Source organism: Psilocybe cubensis, chromosome 6 (assembly GCF_017499595.1).
Source record: "Psilocybe cubensis strain MGC-MH-2018 chromosome 6, whole genome shotgun sequence".
NCBI classification, from domain to species: Eukaryota; Fungi; Basidiomycota; class Agaricomycetes; order Agaricales; family Agrocybaceae; genus Psilocybe; species Psilocybe cubensis.
In genome coordinates, this window is record NC_063004.1 from 2051579 (window position 1) to 2067730 (window position 16152).

General features: G+C 49.0%; 1 protein-coding gene across 1 annotated transcript; it reads left to right on the forward strand.

Annotated features, from left to right (window-relative positions):
• Nucleotides 1–3019: 3019 nt before the first annotated feature.
• JR316_0007154 (Septation initiation network scaffold protein cdc11) lies at nucleotides 3020–10322 on the forward strand (the record flags this gene model as incomplete). Its single annotated transcript, XM_047892897.1, is given in 14 exon segments — nucleotides 3020–4115; nucleotides 4167–5801; nucleotides 5877–5957; nucleotides 6029–6458; nucleotides 6545–6616; nucleotides 6701–6759; nucleotides 6819–6966; nucleotides 7039–7130; nucleotides 7180–7383; nucleotides 7620–7899; nucleotides 7947–8228; nucleotides 8509–8565; nucleotides 8584–9709; nucleotides 9762–10322. The coding sequence occupies 14 exon segments, from the start codon at nucleotides 3020–3022 to the stop codon at nucleotides 10320–10322; spliced, it is 6123 nt and encodes a 2040-aa protein (XP_047748179.1).
• Between the last annotated feature and the right edge of the window lie 5830 nt (nucleotides 10323–16152).

Consider the following 16152-nt stretch of genomic DNA (forward strand, 5'->3'; position numbering starts at 1 on the left):
CATTTCATACATACATATTTTCACCCACCATTTCTGCCCTGTTCTCACTGAGAAGAACTCCGTGCATCTTAAGTTACAATGAAAATAGATTTGAAGAATCAATGACTTTCCAAAGTTCCGCGGCCTAGTACAGTCATGAAGGACCCGTTGTCGGTTTCGAATTTGACAAGATAAAGGGGTTGAGCGTGGTGCTTACCGTTGACCGACTTGACAAGTGGTGCGAAATAAATATAAAATAGGATCGATTCTTCTTCACATCATGATGAAACGAATTCAGTGTAAGTAGCCATAGGCTTTTACTCCTTGTTTTCATGGGTTCATGGGAAAGCCAGCTCGGCGATGTGGTATTCTTAGGACTTTACTGCTGTTTAATTTATGGTTAGGAACGTATTGACGATCAGTCACTAATGTAGACTTGGATGTCACCCCTTTAGAAAAAATGCCATTGTTGTATCATGATCATCAATTACTTCGGCGGATCAATGACACATCCTATTGAACGAATTGTCGTCGCAAATGGGAGAAATTGGTGCGTCCTTGTGGGTCGTTTCAACGCCGGCACTTTAGAGAGTTACCGGGGTGATCACAGCCTTGAATCGGCGCCTGAGTGTAGGTCCTCATCATAAGGAGTGACTCTCCAGTGGAGTCATGATACGTCGCAATAATTTGTTAGATACATATAGTAATAGTCGGGAGCGCCATACTTGGAAACCGCGACTTTGGTGCTTTCAAAAGTAAAATTAGGGTGGCTGTTGACGATAATAGGAAACTTTACACACCCAATTGATCCTTCGTGTTTGGGATTAGCTTTGAGCCAGCGTTATGCATCTGTTGTAATCGCCGTTCGAGGCCCGCAATAGATTGTCTATGATGAGTACTATGGGCCAGATTAATAGCATGCATGTACTAAGGGGGACCAACAAAATGGCAATGATAATCACTGAGTGTGAATTTTGGGGGTGCCGGATGATCTACTTGAACGAGTCCATGTGGAACATCCTGTCGATACAAGCCATAAATTCCCATCTATCCGACTCCCAAGTTCCTTCAGATATGTTGCACGCATGTCTTCCAGACTCCAAATGAATCATGAGTGTAACCACTATGTCATGAGCATTATTGACTGCAAGATCCTGGAGCTTCGAGCTTTAGGACTTGTTTTCGCAGATCGCTAGGGGCTATGCTTAGGTCTCCTAGCTAACCATCATCCAAAGTGCCAGCTTCTTGATGGGAGTGGCTATTAAAGGCATCTCTCGAGGCAGAATGCGTAAATCAACGCCCACAATCTATATTGCAAAGGCAAAACCATCACACTTCTTAGACAGGGCTGTGCCCGTCTAGCTGTCTAGCTGTTGTCTTGACTGCAAAGACCTTGATTACTGTAAGCTTGTAAAAAGAGATGGTGGTGTTCACATGAGCTTCGCGATGAAACTGTTCGACCGTCATTGATTCCTACTCCAAATTATTACGATGGAAAGGATGACTATGAGCTTATTATCTTTTCAAACGATGATGATGATAGATTACTGAGATTTTAACCAGTAAGTCCATAGATAGAAGTGAACCACCCAGTATTCCGTCTAGGTACCAGATTTTACAAAGTCGACCGGTCCTTTAAGGCGCATGTTCCTGGCATAAAGTACATTGACATCGCTAAGAAGCAATAGCAGATAAGAATAGCCTCGCTGTGATCCAGAGTTCAGAAGAACTATGAAAGTGTTCTCACAAACATCCAGAGGTTGGGCTCAGAAGATAAGATTTAAGGTCCAAGAAGAAGGTCGGTACCTTTTCACTGGATAGTGGGAAAGAATGAGCAAAGTCGACAGAAGATGACATTCGAGGAGCAGAGCTGACGATGTATGATACAGGAGAAACCGCTTGTTCCCGGGAAAACCTTTCTACTGGCGCACTGAATGATGGATTATGGCGAGGAAAAAGTCATCTCAAAGGCCAGACCAGTTCGTACCGATACCAGATGTTCCGGAAAAGAGCGCCTGAGTAGAAGTGGCACAGAGCGGGTAGGATCACTAAAAAAACATTGCAAAGATAATGAATTTTGATGCCACGGTCTGCAGAGCGAGATCCAATAATCGAAAACTAGGCGGGGGAGGAGATTAATGAATATTGATGCCGCCCAGTATATAGCACTTTAGAATTTGACGGAGGAGATTGCATTGGCGTGAGTTGCTGCGAAGTGTACGGTGAGCGGCAAAGTTAAATTTATGCGCCTTTGTCAGTTAGGCAGAAAGACTATCCATAGTGCGGTTCGACACATAGTAGGTTTGGCTGGCAGAAAAAGCCATGCTGCTGTAAGGACATGATGTATATCGGCATTGAGAATGAAGTCTCTAGACCTGATGTATAGCGTCGCAGATACGAGGTGATAAAGATATAGATAGCGGTTCATATATCAGTTGACCTCCGAGTTTTAGAGTCATGAGGAGAACAAGTTGATGACTATCTGGAGAAGTTGGACGAAGCGAGCAAAAGAAACCGATACGTAGGAAATCAGGTACTGCGAGATGTCGACAGTTGGGCCTTGAGAAATGAATATCGTAACTTGGAGCACAAGCATCGGCATAACCGCAGCATCATAATTAAAAATTGGGTGTATGGGGAATACGACGCCGTTGAAGATGGTGGATTGCCAGGGCGCTTTGAATTTGTAAAAAGCGAACAATGATCAGCTGTCAACGACTTTATCTTTCGGCTACAAAGATCGGCGGTGGTATATGTAGATGTGGTTCAAGTTATCCCAGTTAAAAGCGTTGGGACGAACGACTCGTTGGGAGGGTGTCAAATGCGGACCTCGGTGAACGGCGCGGCTCTGTCACTGGAGCGCACCAGCTCGGATCCCCATGTTTGTTGATGCTCTGATTGCCAAATAGTAAATGTCTCACGACCTGCGCGGTCACATGATTCCGCTACTTGTTCAACAACGATCAACAACGAATGCCTCGAACCGGAGGCGTGCCATTAACGGCGAATTCTCAACAAACGCGCGTCTCTGCTGTTAACCATGTCCAATCCTGTCCCTGCATGGCAGACCGAAGAGCTCCAGGACGAGTGGCCCGAGGAAGAGGAAGGCGCAGAAGAGGAAGAGAATAATTTGTCCTATGGCAGCCGATCCGTATCTCTTACTGTACCCCTTAGCACCCACATCCATACCACTGCCGATTTTGAACCCGACGTCACACCCTCTGGAAGTGGCCGGGCACCAGCTGGCACTTTTGTGGTGCGAGAAGAAGTTGCGCATGCTCCTTTACTACCCAAGACACCAGGTCGGAACAAGAAGAACGCAATTAAGGATTTCTTTACACCACTGCCACTCGAAAGAATGTTCGAACCTCCATCACCACCAGTCCAGGATGGACACGCTTCAAGAGCATCTAATCCAAGTCCATTATCACATGTGTCAAATGCTCAGACTGTGGAGGAAGTAGAGCAAGCTGAGGAAGAGGAAGAGGAGGATGAAATTATGGAGACGGACATGCCGAACATGAATTCTTTTCACGGTCGAAAAGCCACTCAGGGGTGTCAATTCACGTTTGCCATGCCTCGGAGCGGGCCTTCTCGACCAAGTCCTCTTCCGCAAGCGCAGAGCACACCAAATCCACCGACAGTTGCGAACAACGTTGCTCCTCTCACAGATCCCCGACTAAGGCTCTTTCAATTTCAATACGACACTTACACCCGTGAACATCTGTCTGCACTGGTGGATTCAATTGCCATTAACACCCCCTCTGGCACTGGAACTGGCACAACTGCCACTCCGACGAGCTTCAACAATGGGTTGTCTCGTGTTTCTGAAGTGACTGGTACAGCTGCCAACATGTCTCACATGCGCAGTACGAAGCGTATTAAACTCAGCCCTTCTAGCGACCTCTATGGCGGTAGCCCTCCCCAAGCGACCATCGCGCGTCCGAAAATCTATGGTAAAGATTATGTCGGAGAATCTCTCTCCCTCATGCAAAAAATCAAGCAAGCCCGCGACTATTCGACAATCTCTACGGTCGCGAGTACTCAGACGAATTCGCCTTCCGTCGTAGAGGAAGAGTCCGCGAAAAAGAAATCGGACCGCTATCTGAACTTGAAACAACAACAACAACCTTCTGGTAAATTTGTTTTATATGAATCTTGAGAAACTTGACTGACAGAAAACCTAGGATCCCAACGAAAACCTTCATTTCTTGCTGTGCCGGAACAAACTAGCAGTAATCCATCATCGTCTGGAACAGCTTCTCAATCTACTTCTTATTCATCATCATCATACCGCCAGAAAGCTGCAGCTCTCATGGACCAAATTAAGAGCGATGTAAAGCGGCAGAAACGCATCTTTTCAGGGGACACAGAAACCTCGCATGTTACCACACATGTGGAAGACAGTGATACTTCTATTATGGCGAGCGTCAAGAGCGTAAGCGATATTAAGGAAAACTCTCGCCATTCACACCGGCGAACGTCCTCTCTGAAAAAGAATTTAATCTCGCGGGCGAGTCCACGTAAACAAGGAAAACAAAACATAGAAGATACCGATATAGCGCATAATCTTTCCCGTTTATCTATTCAACAGCAACAACCACAACAACAGCATCCCATTGTCAACGTCACTCTAATACCAGCATCGCAATCTGTATTACCATCTAATATACCTCACGAAATTGGCCAAGATGGCCAACAACGCGCACCGCCTCCATCGAGTTTGGCACCACCCTCATATCCCTCAAATTCAGTTCGATTATCAACCAATGAAGACATGAATAGATTTGTATCATCAAGCACTACCGCGTCGGGCACGACTATTACCGCGGGTAGCGCGCCATCATTTGTGAAGCACGCTGGACCTGCTCACATCCGCACCATCGCGCCAACTGACTTGCCATCACTCCCAGAGAGATTTGGTGATATGTTGTTTGACAAGGTCATGATGCGATGGGTCAAAAACACGGCTCAGGCAACGATGGATCCCGAGAAAGCAATAAATCAGACAGAAGAGCTTAGTGACGATCCGTTTGGTGACATTGAGAGTTTGCGCGATGATTCGAGGCCGGCGGAGGGAAATACGCAACCTGCTGCGTCTCCCAGCCCAGAGCCACAGCAAGAGGAAGAACAATTTGAGCACGCAGAAGAAGAAGAAGGGGCTAACGAGGACGAAGGTCCTGTGGTGGTCAGCGCTGGCGCAGGGGTTGGTGAAATGAGCAGGATCTCAGAACACTCTGAGGTGGAAGATGCAGAGGAACTGGAACTGTCCAACTTTTCGACAGATGCGTCTGTGCAATCTGCGCATATAGTGCATTTGATGACAGGCGTGGACACGGCTGAGTATGAGGATGAGACGTCAGACTCGGAAGACGACCATGATCTGCATACGGCGACGCAGAGAGCAGAGATCAATGATGCGGAATTTGACTCGGAATATGAGGATTCGCCGTCGCGGAACAATCGTACTGTTGATGTATTGTCGCCGCCGCGTAGAGTGCCTTCCGTGTCCGCCCCCGCCTCCGCTTCGGTACCCGGCCCGCTTCATCCAGAGCAGCAGCAGCAACAGCAGCAACAATTCCTCACTGTACAGACAGTGCAGGTGCATGCGGTGACGTCGTTCAGTACGCCGAGCCGTGGGCATTCCAGCCTGATGGCGGGCACACCGGTCATAAAATCTGCGATGAAGAGCAACAGCGTGACGCCAACTTCTGCACTGAAGAATGGATCGTATCGGCATAACTATCAAACTCCAGATCACAAGAAGGCGCACCACAGGTCAGTTAGCTTTTCTGACGGAAAACGGGAAGGTCCAATTCAAGGTAGGTTGTTTTTTTGGTGGAATGAATCTCATAAACTAATCGAAATTTTTTTGCTTCTTTCTTTGGTGCGTTTAGGCATTGGTGCTTCTGGTGGAGGGCCCCAGTCAGTCCGGTCAAAGCGCATAGCCGACTTGATGGACGCGTTAGAGTACTCTGGTATGAACTACGCCTTCTCTGTCCTGGTTCAGTTTGGCCGCAGTCTTAATTTTACAATTTTTTGAAATTAGATTTGGACGAGGAGGATTCGCCTTCAAAAGTGAGCAGCTCTGGGCGACCAGAAGAGCTCCAGCCGTTAGGCTCTCGACAGCAGCGCGCTAGCGCGACATCGGGCAGCATTTCGCCTGCTAGTAATGTGGGTGGAGCGACGTCTCCACGGCGTGCGTTTTCGAGGACGTACAGCAACGCCAGCAGCAGCAGTAATAAACAGCGTGCACAATCGTCGCCTGGAAGGCAGCAGAGCTTCGCGAAGGCGAATGGGACATTCCTGACAGAATGCTCGTTTGGTGTCGCGCATGATAGGCTGGTAGAGGTGATTACTGACGTGCAGCCGTTCGAACCTCATTGGGAGGAACTCGCGTCAATAGACTTGTCAGGCGCCAAACTGGAGAGTGTCGCACGGCTAAAGGAGTTCCTGCCCCGCCTTGACGCGCTTAGCCTGTATGTGTCCAATATAGATTCTGCCATTCAGAATGATGTCGAAGCGCAGCTTATTGATTCCCTGATATGTTTTTTGTGGTTTACAGGAATAATAATGAGTTGGCTTGGCTGAGTGGGATTCCGGGGACTGTTAGGACGTTATCTGTCGCTCATAATTTGTATGTCTTCTGATTTGTGAAATGGAGACTAACCCTGACTTTAAATTATTCTCTGAAAAGCCTTACAGGGATTACCTCGTATAGTCACCTGCTCAATCTGGAGAATCTTGACATTAGCAATAATGAAGTGGAATCCCTGCGTCGTAAGCATTTAGTATCATTTTTCTCATTGCACGCGAGTCTCAAGCACTCTGCATGCCAGAGTTGGAATGTTTGCGGCACCTGCGCGAGCTCCGGGCCGATGGAAATAAGATAACGAGCGCGGATGGGTTACAACGCATGGATGGGCTAGTGAAGCTTAGCCTTCAAGGGAATGTGATCGAGCGTATTGATTTTGGGCAGTATCGATGGTTCGTAGGATCCGATGTTGTTTCGCGAAAGGTTAATCATGATTAAACTTTTTTTTTTCTTTTCTTTCATAGGAGCCGACTGGAGATGCTGAACATCAGTCACAATTGCCTTGATAGGATGCAAGGACTATCATCATTGCAATCGCTGATTGCATTAAACGCAGGTGAGCGTGACGTGGAAGATGATTCTCGGATTGTTGATTTTTGGATGAGATATGAACAAGCTGGGTGAACTAGAAGTGAGCGGGACGATGGGACGACTTAGGATTCTTCGCGTTAGTGGGAATCGGCTGAAAAATCTGGATGTTGGGAGGATGATGAACCTTCGCACGCTCTATGCGGATAACAACGGGCTTGCGGGTCTCGTAAAAGTGGATCGCCTGACTAAACTGGAGAACTTGAGTGTGCGGAATCAGAGTGGACGAGGACTGTGAGTTTCCTGTTCCCGGGATGAGACGATCTTGATAGAGTGCTAATGCCGGGTGGGGTGTTGTTGGTAGGAGTCTATTGACCCGCGAAGTTCGCGATGCAAAGCGCCTGTACCTCTCTGGTAAGAGTTGATGCCAAATTTGGGGAGCATTTTGACTGTCTAGAGGGTGGGTGTGGAAACATTAGTACTGACGCGATATTTTTTTTTTCTGTTTGCTGCACAGGTAATCCGCTGAAATCTGATTTCATGGTGGAACCGTGCTACAATTTGGTCTATTTGGAGCTTGCAGGCTGCAGACTGACCGCGCTGCCCGAGGGGATGGCGAGACTGCTGCCTAATCTAAGGGTGCTGAATCTGAACTACAACTTCCTGGAAGATGTTCGGGCCCTGGAAGGACTCACGAGGCTGAAGAAACTGACGATAATTGGGTCCCGATTGAAGAACAGCAAGCCTCTGATCCGTCTGGCACAGAAGATGCCGGAGGCGGAGATGCTAGACTTTCGGTGAGTGAAACTGGGGAGAGAGAGAAGCAGTGCTGACGGAAATACAGGATGAACCCATGTACACTGGGATGGTACCTTCCTGTGCTGATGTCGGAGGGCGGGGGGGCAGTGTCGGAGGGCGGGAGGGGAGGGGCGGGATGGCAGGAACTGGACAGCGCATTCCGACGGGATCTGCCGGATGGAGCATATATCGGGCGGCTCGCGTACCGAGGGCTGATTATGGAATCGTGCGCTGGTTTGGTTCAGCTGGACGGAGTGCGGGTGAGCTGGAAAGAGCGGCGAAAGGCAGGACAGCTATTGGAGGGTATTCTTGGACGGAAACGAACTGGGTCAGTGCAATCTAGCCATTTTGGGCAATGAGATCTGGTCGCGATTGTATGTATGTAGGGATGTTCCTAGATGGACGATCTTATTCGCAAGACTATTTTTGCTTATGCAGTTAAATAGCGCAATGCGCCCACTCCGTTTGCAGCAGCCCCCGCCCCTGTCTAGATGCCGACAGCAGACCAACTCCCGCAGCCCCAACTCAACAGCTACAACGTCGCCCAGTTGCAGTTTGCCCTGTTAGTATTTAGTCATCCGTGTCAACTGTCACTTATCCTCGAACAGCGCCAAAGACTCTGAGTTTATAACTGACATTTCGCCCTCCGTCACTCCGCCCATCCTGTAAGTCCCAGTCTCCAGACTCCTACTCTTGCTTACAACCGCCCCGCCTCCCAGGCCCGACTCGCTCGACTACGACTCGCGCCGCATGTCCAGCTCGGCCGCGTCGACCGCGGACACCGACAGCAGCAGCATCCTCTCCCGCCCAGAAAAGCGCTCACTCACTCCCGCCGACGACCCCCAGCCAAAGAAACAGCGCGCGTCGGGCGATCCTCCAGCATGGGACATCGATTCCGCATCGAGCACCCATTCCTATGAAAAACACTCCCCCGACGCCGCCCTCGACCATGCCAAGGTCCAGCTGCCGTCCATCTCCACCACCTTTGAGGACTCGTACCGCCACGATGTCCGCCGCGCGTCTCTCCCCACTCTCCGCCATGCCCCGTATCCCCCAACCAGTCTCCGCCAAAACTACACCCACGCGCCAGGCACCCAGTCCAGTCTCTCCTCCTACACCTTCCCCGCACCCGCAGACGACCACCAGGACCGTCGTCCCCGCGTCTCTACAGACGTGCCATTTGGCGGAAGCGCGTCTTATGACCAGTATCCCAGCTCCGGGTTGTCTACAGGCACAACGCCGTCGAGCTCGTTTTCGCACTTTAACGAGGTGCGCACGCCAGGGCTCTCTCCGTATTCCGAGTCGGAGAGCTGGAATCCCTCGCCGTCGGGCATTGTACGGCCCAGCTCTACTCCAGGACAGCTATCAAGTCCGGCCGTAAAATATGATGACGGGTTACGCCATGCCTCGTTTAGCGCGCCCATGTCCCAGGCACACATGTTTGGTTCGGCTCGCATATCGGGTCAGCACGATCGTAGGTCCATGTCTGGCATAAAGGGCGACTGGTCTTTCCCAAACCAAGACTTTGTTCTCCCCTCTGGAAATCAGCAATACTCTCCCTCACTTGGTCCTGCTGCTCCCAACATCTCCGTATCCTCTCCATCTCGCTCACCGCCCTCAATGCCCTCCTCTGCCCTCGTCGACCGCCCCACCCGCAAGCGCGGCAAGCTCCCCAAGGAGACCACCGACTATCTCAAGGCCTGGCTCCATCGCCACTCTGACCACCCTTACCCCAGCGAGGAGGAGAAAAAACAGCTCTGCCATGCCACTGGCCTCAGCATGAGCCAAGTTTCCAACTGGATGATCAACGTCAGTCTCTTGTCTATTTCTTTGTGCTCGTGTATCTAATTTATTATTTCAGGCTCGTCGTCGCATCCTTGCCCCTGCTCACCGTGCAGCATCTGGGCCCACTACCACCGCGCCATTTCCCCCCTCGGGACGTAGCGCTTCTCTCTCTGGGCTCCTCGACCCCATGGGTCGCCGGGCGTCTATGCCTGCCGCTGACGCCCTCCAGCTCTACCACCCCATGACTCTTCAGTCTATGCCCAATAGCCCCAACGGCCACCACCACTCTTCTGACTACAGCTCGCGCCACATGATGGGCATGTCCTCTTCCAGGTCTACCCACCATCTCGGCGGCGGTGGCGGCATGTACGACTCCCATAGCAGCAGCCGCCATATGGGGCTGTACAGCCAGGGCGGCTCCCATAGCTCAGGCGGCGCTCACACGCAGTCGTCAGGGTATGGCATGTCCTCGGACGTCCCTCTCTCGGCGCCACCGTCACTGTCGGGCAACCCCTTCTCGTCGCACGGCGGCTCCCATGGCTCTTCAGGCCAGGGCATGTACCCTTCTCTCCTCCCTAGCCCCCGCTCTTCCAGCCAGCAGCAGTACTTCAACGACGCACCCTCCCACTCGGGATGATGCCCTTCGCACCCCTACTCACGATGATGATCATGATTTGTGGTCCATTGATTGAAACGAACAGCAACGTTTTAACGACGGACATCTATATATTCTTTCCTTTTCTCTCACTCTCTCTCGATAATCTCTCTCTCTCGTTGTGATTTTTGATATCCTCTCGTCGTAATTATTGCTTCTCGTCTCCTCATCATCATCTCTTTGTATAATCCATAACGCTACGCTCGATGGACTGGCGCGCGGACTGTTGTGTTATAACGTATATCCCTCCCTTGGCATTGACGACTTCGAACCGAAATACCATGATATCCCCCTCCCCAACTTGTCTATCTATTACGCCGTAACGTCTGGTATGCTTGGCTCTACTTTCATTTATATCTTCGGCTCGGGTTGGGGACATTCACTCTCGTTGTTTTAGTTTCCTCTCCTTTTTTTTGTGTGTTTTTGCTGAATACCTTTCGCTGTCGTATACTAACATGTCCACGGACGCCGTCTATCTTGTCTCTTTGCCCCTCCCTCCTCTCCTGCTTGCTGCTCTGTAGAACTCTATCAACTCTATCTCTTGTTCCCACAAAATCCGCTTCCCACCCCTTGCTGTCCCTCACCCTCCATTTTCTCTCTTACTCTTTCTTTTTCATCCTTGCTCCGGTCTTCTTTTGTTCTTTCTTTTCTCCCACAAAACCTTGAAATTAATCTAGTAGTTGTCGACAATTAATATGTACTGTTCCTGTCGTATTATTCCTTTTTTTGGGGAAAATATCTTTTTTATCCCTCACAGGCTGTGTGACCGTGCAAATGAATTGGATTTCGAGTAGTGTGAAAAAATGCGCATGCAATCCTCCCACTGCCTCCACCCCCCCGCAACGTTATAGCGCCGGTACCGATATTAAAAATAAAAATAAATATGCTATGTGCTCTCGTACATTGCAGCAACACGCAAAACTGTTAGTCGTACAGGGTGCGTGTGTGTGATGGTTGTATTTTTTAAATTTCTTACACACACAGTGCATAGTTTACCTTGTTGTTTCTTAATTTGTGCGTTTGGAGGACTGATTAGGCAGCAGGCTAGGCTGGGGTATGTACCCGTATAATTGTATTGCCCCCCTTCCTCCCCCCTCCCCCCTCCTTGTTTGCGTGTGCCGTAAGGATGTGCGATATCTGGTGATATTCGCTCTTGTTCCTCTCACTTTCTTTCTTTTTTCTCTCCATCAGTCTCCGTTCTCGTTCTCACGTTCGGGTGCGAGGACGGATAATACCAAGGTCACTTGAACGCTGCGGGTGAGAACGCAATAAACTTTCATATCATACCACCACCCCCGCATTGTCATTTACTTTTAATTATGATATAGAATAGAGTATAATACTTTACATTGTTCGGTATGTGTGTGTGTGAAAAATAAAGCCAAAGCGTTATGGAGCGGACTTTATTTTGACACTTTGTGCAAAGGAGTTGTGTTGCATTGGCTGTGGTGTGCCTTGCATGACCCGCGACGCAGAGTTATCGGGGAGAGCGTCTATTTTTAGACGCCGCATCGGTATTATTATTTTTTTGGATACCTTTGAAGGCGATAATGCTTGCAAATGTAATGATTGAATGCATTCACATTCACATTCACTTTCGAGTTGCGGAGATTCGATTCGATGTGATGCACATTGCACAAGAAATTCCCAATGCCGTATACGATAAACTGCGCTCCCCCCCTTCCCCCTACCCTCCCCTTACTAGACCATTTTCGGAGCACGTCAGGAATTGGAACTTTTTTTTTGGAACCCGGAGGTCTAGGGGGCGGAGAGGGTGTGCTTTTTTTCTTTTCAGGGCTGGGAATTGCGAGATTGTTGAATGGGACTAAAGGGACTAGGGGGAGACATAATGCATCAAACGGACGGAGCGGCAGCCCTGAGCGCGAGAGCGAGAAAGAAGGTCGGGTTGGGGGCGGAATTGGCAGGGTATATTGCCATTACTGGCGATAGTACGTGATGTGATTCCACCGGCTCTTCCTCTTCGTCCCTTGAACTTCGAAAAGTTCGGTGACGATAGACGATGTGATCTGTCTGTGCGTTTCGTACGTGAGTCATTCCGACTCCCGAGCCCCAGTTCAAGTTGTTTCTCAACGGCTTTGATTTTTTTATTTCGTCGCACCTCGCACCTGATTCATGAAAAACTCAATTCCAACAGGAGGTTATACAAATCTTACAACGCACTATTCCAAGTATACCAACAGCCTTTTTGTTTTGTTGTTGCATGCACTGATTGAATGGAATGGAATGATCCATTAGCACAATCATCTTCAATTCCGACTACCACTAATAGCAGCAATACAATCATTTTGCGCATCGTCGATCCCGATCAAAAAGAGAGAGAAAATGGCTGCAGCTGCCACCACTGCAAGCAGTACGGTTGCCGCCTCAAACATGGTCTACATAAGGCAACTGTTCCGCTATCAGGAAGCGGTGGATGGGGGTCCTGGCACTGCGTTACTTTCCTGTTTGTCACGTCAGGTAGAACTGCTGTTCAGACCCTCTATGTGTGACTGTGGTTGGCCGGCTCGGGGGAAGTCGGAGTTTCAAGTTTCAACCTCTGTCCCGGAGCCTCGAGGTGCTTCTCCGAAATGTCCTTACCCCACCTCCTCGTTCTCTAATAAATTGGCATACAGCTGTACAACTCCCTCAAGTCACCACTTATTATACCTGCCTTGCCGTCGGCTACCCTCCAACCTTGAGACAGGCATGCCGCCATGTCCCCGTTTAGATGGAGCATTTTGTGTGTTTGTTTAAGTTGGTGGTGTACAACGCCGTCTTCCAGCGTATTCCTACGCTGTAAAATTTGGCCCGTATTCTACACAGCTTACAAGTAGATTAATTAGGTTGTATTATATATTTCTCATAAATTGGACTATGAGAAATGTCATTTTTCACAGTATATAACAGTGCTTTACCGGAAAGTGTGAATGTGACTCAGAAATTGGACATAGGATACAAGCAACATGGAAACCCAATCACCCTTCAATTTAAGTTTTTGCTTGTCTCTGCCTCGTGTTCTAATAAACTCGGGGGTTCGTTTCCATTTCTATTGTCAGGTTCGAACCGCTGAGGCAACGAAAAAAAAAAGAATAAAAACATTGAAACCTTGACATGTTGTTGAACGATGAAAAAGAGGAAACCTTGGACTCGTACACGGAATATTTAATTTTGAGTCTTAACAAACGGAAGTGAGTGTTGATAACGCCTTAGCAGCATGAGCCAGGACTACTAATTTGTCAATTCACTTGTAACCTCTGCAACTGAAAAGCAGACTTGTTATCCAATATGGCAAAACACAGCCATACTAACAGCCCAGTGGCTTCTTTCAATTGGACATTGTAACTTATTGTATTCATAGATGCAGAATTGTTGAAGCGCGTCCGGAGCCGCTTCAACGATTCAGAGGCGAGTCAGCGATGATTCCGATTGAGAGGCGATTCTGCGTCTTCCCACGCTTCTGATGAGCAGAATCACCTCTGCGTCTGAATCGTCTACTCTGACCTCCCATAATGTAATTGTATATAATACAAATTTAGCTCTACATATTAAATTGATAGAATAATCTGATACTCAAACTTCAACTTCAATTTTGTTCAGGCTCATGTGCCAGCAGCCAGTAACACTTTGGTAATGGCACTAGCAAATGATTTAGCCTCGGCGGTCGGCAGAACATTGACTGTACAGTGTCGGAGATTGTAAAGCTACAAAAGGTGTCACAGAGGTAACGGAGAGTTATGCTACGAGGAAGGGACCCCGATTAACAAAAACGGACTCAGATTCGACGATCTGCAAGAAAGTTAGACCATGTTTGAGGCGGCAACCGTAAAGCAGTCCACTTCCGGCCAGCCGTTTCTTTACTATACTTACTCAAGCCACTTACTTACAAAGGTCAATTCCGATTCAAAAAAAAGATGCATGCAGCGAAGAACGCGAAAGAAGTGCTTCCGAGTCCGAGTACTTCCTTGATTGAATTCACAGCCGTTGTACGTTAGCCCCGGTGATGGTCGTTTTCGTTCGTGAGCGAGTTGGTGAGGCTAGGTCTAGGCCCTTTTGTGAGTGAGGGCATGGTGCAGTGGTTTGCACAGCCCAACTGGCCTTTGCAATCGGGTTTTCCGAGGGGTGGAGTTGGCTGTTGCGGTGGGCGCTTTCGTAAATACAATAAGCAAGTGATGGGATCCCAGTACGCATCGCAACCGCACTGGAAACTAAACACTGAGACGCGGCGCGGAAGGAAAGGGCGGTTTGGTGTTTGGTGTTTTGGAGAGCTGAAATGAACGCGACACCGAAACTAGAGGCGTATTATGGAACATCATGATGTACTTTCTTTTTCGACTCCGGTTAGACGGTGATGGTGACGGTGGTGGTGGTGATGGGCCACTACTATGCTTAGATTTAGAATCATCAGAGGTGTGTGTTTTAATTATTGACCCTCGAATTCAAGGTTACCAAACCATGCCCTCCCAAGGGCCAGTCGAGGCCTCAAGGAGGGGGACGGTGTTCTTGAAGCCCGATATTGGGCAGTAATGAACCCAACCACGGTGAATCTCTTCGCGCTTTACTCTCTTGCTGCTTCACGCGCCCCGGCCAGGCATGAGAGAAAGCTTATAATCTACATGCACCCCGGAGCTCTATTAACAGAATGCATATCGCTTTTTTGTTTTAGCTTAATTGAAACGATCCGCCCGCTGCCAGGTACTTCGCGTCCCCTCGTCAGCCGTGTAATTAGAAACTTATGCGTATATTTGATAGTTTAACCTATTTTTTTTCTCCTTCGTCGTGTGTGTGGTACGTTTTCTTAATTAGCCACCCTTTGGAGCCAATGCATGCACCGCCCTTCCGTTGCTAGTCGCTTTTTTGCCTTTCCTCGCTTGCGCGATCGGTGAACCACCTAAGTATCAGGCCTAGAGGTTCGGTGAGCCACGGCGACTCGAAGAAAGTGAATTAATGGCCATAGCAGCAAGGATTTTGGGGACTCGTCGGACAGGAAGCTTGAAGCCGACCGATCGACCCGACCGAGTCGAACTGAGAGGGGGCTTGTTTCTTCGAATTCCAAAGTAGTGTAAATTCGCTCTTCCCGATTCGAAGCGGGTATGGACCATATGGGTCCCTATTGTACGTCGCGCCTAAGAGCATCCCGCTAATTAAATGAAAGAGAAAGGACGCGCCGGCGTGGTGCGTCCCACTCAACATCATGCCAATGGATCCAAATTACTATTCCCCGCCGCCACCTCTAAATTGGATTGGACCGTGACCGCACTGCACACATGCCACACACATAGAACAACCTCTCTCAAGTGCGGCGGCGGTCGATCTACTTCAATTTTATGCATTGTGCTGTAGCACACCTGCCCATCGCACTGGCGTTGACCATATACAGTAAGCACGTAAAAAGCGGGCGGACAGAAACCTGCAAGCCAGCTGTACTAAGCTTTGCAAGAGCAAGTTGGACGGGCGCGGACCACGTCTGTTATTGAGCCACCAGTCATACTTGTCCCAAGAAGGCGCAAAAAAGGGGGTTCTCCTCAATGAAGAGCGATGGGGCCCATGCCCGCACCCGAGATACACAGTTATGGATAGATTGCGATGGCGGAAATTGCACCCAGCAGCAAGCAACAAGCCCAATTGAAGAACGCGGTGCCTTCCTTCTTGTGTCTCTTTCTTTCCCTTCAATAAAGCAAAGTATAATGATAATCGTGATGCTCTGGCTTTGCAAAATTCGTCGTACTATTACGCAATAGAGTCTTGCTTCTCCCCGATATTAGGACTTGAATCTGGCTAAAAGTAGTAAGAAAGGCGTACTCTTGAAGAGTAT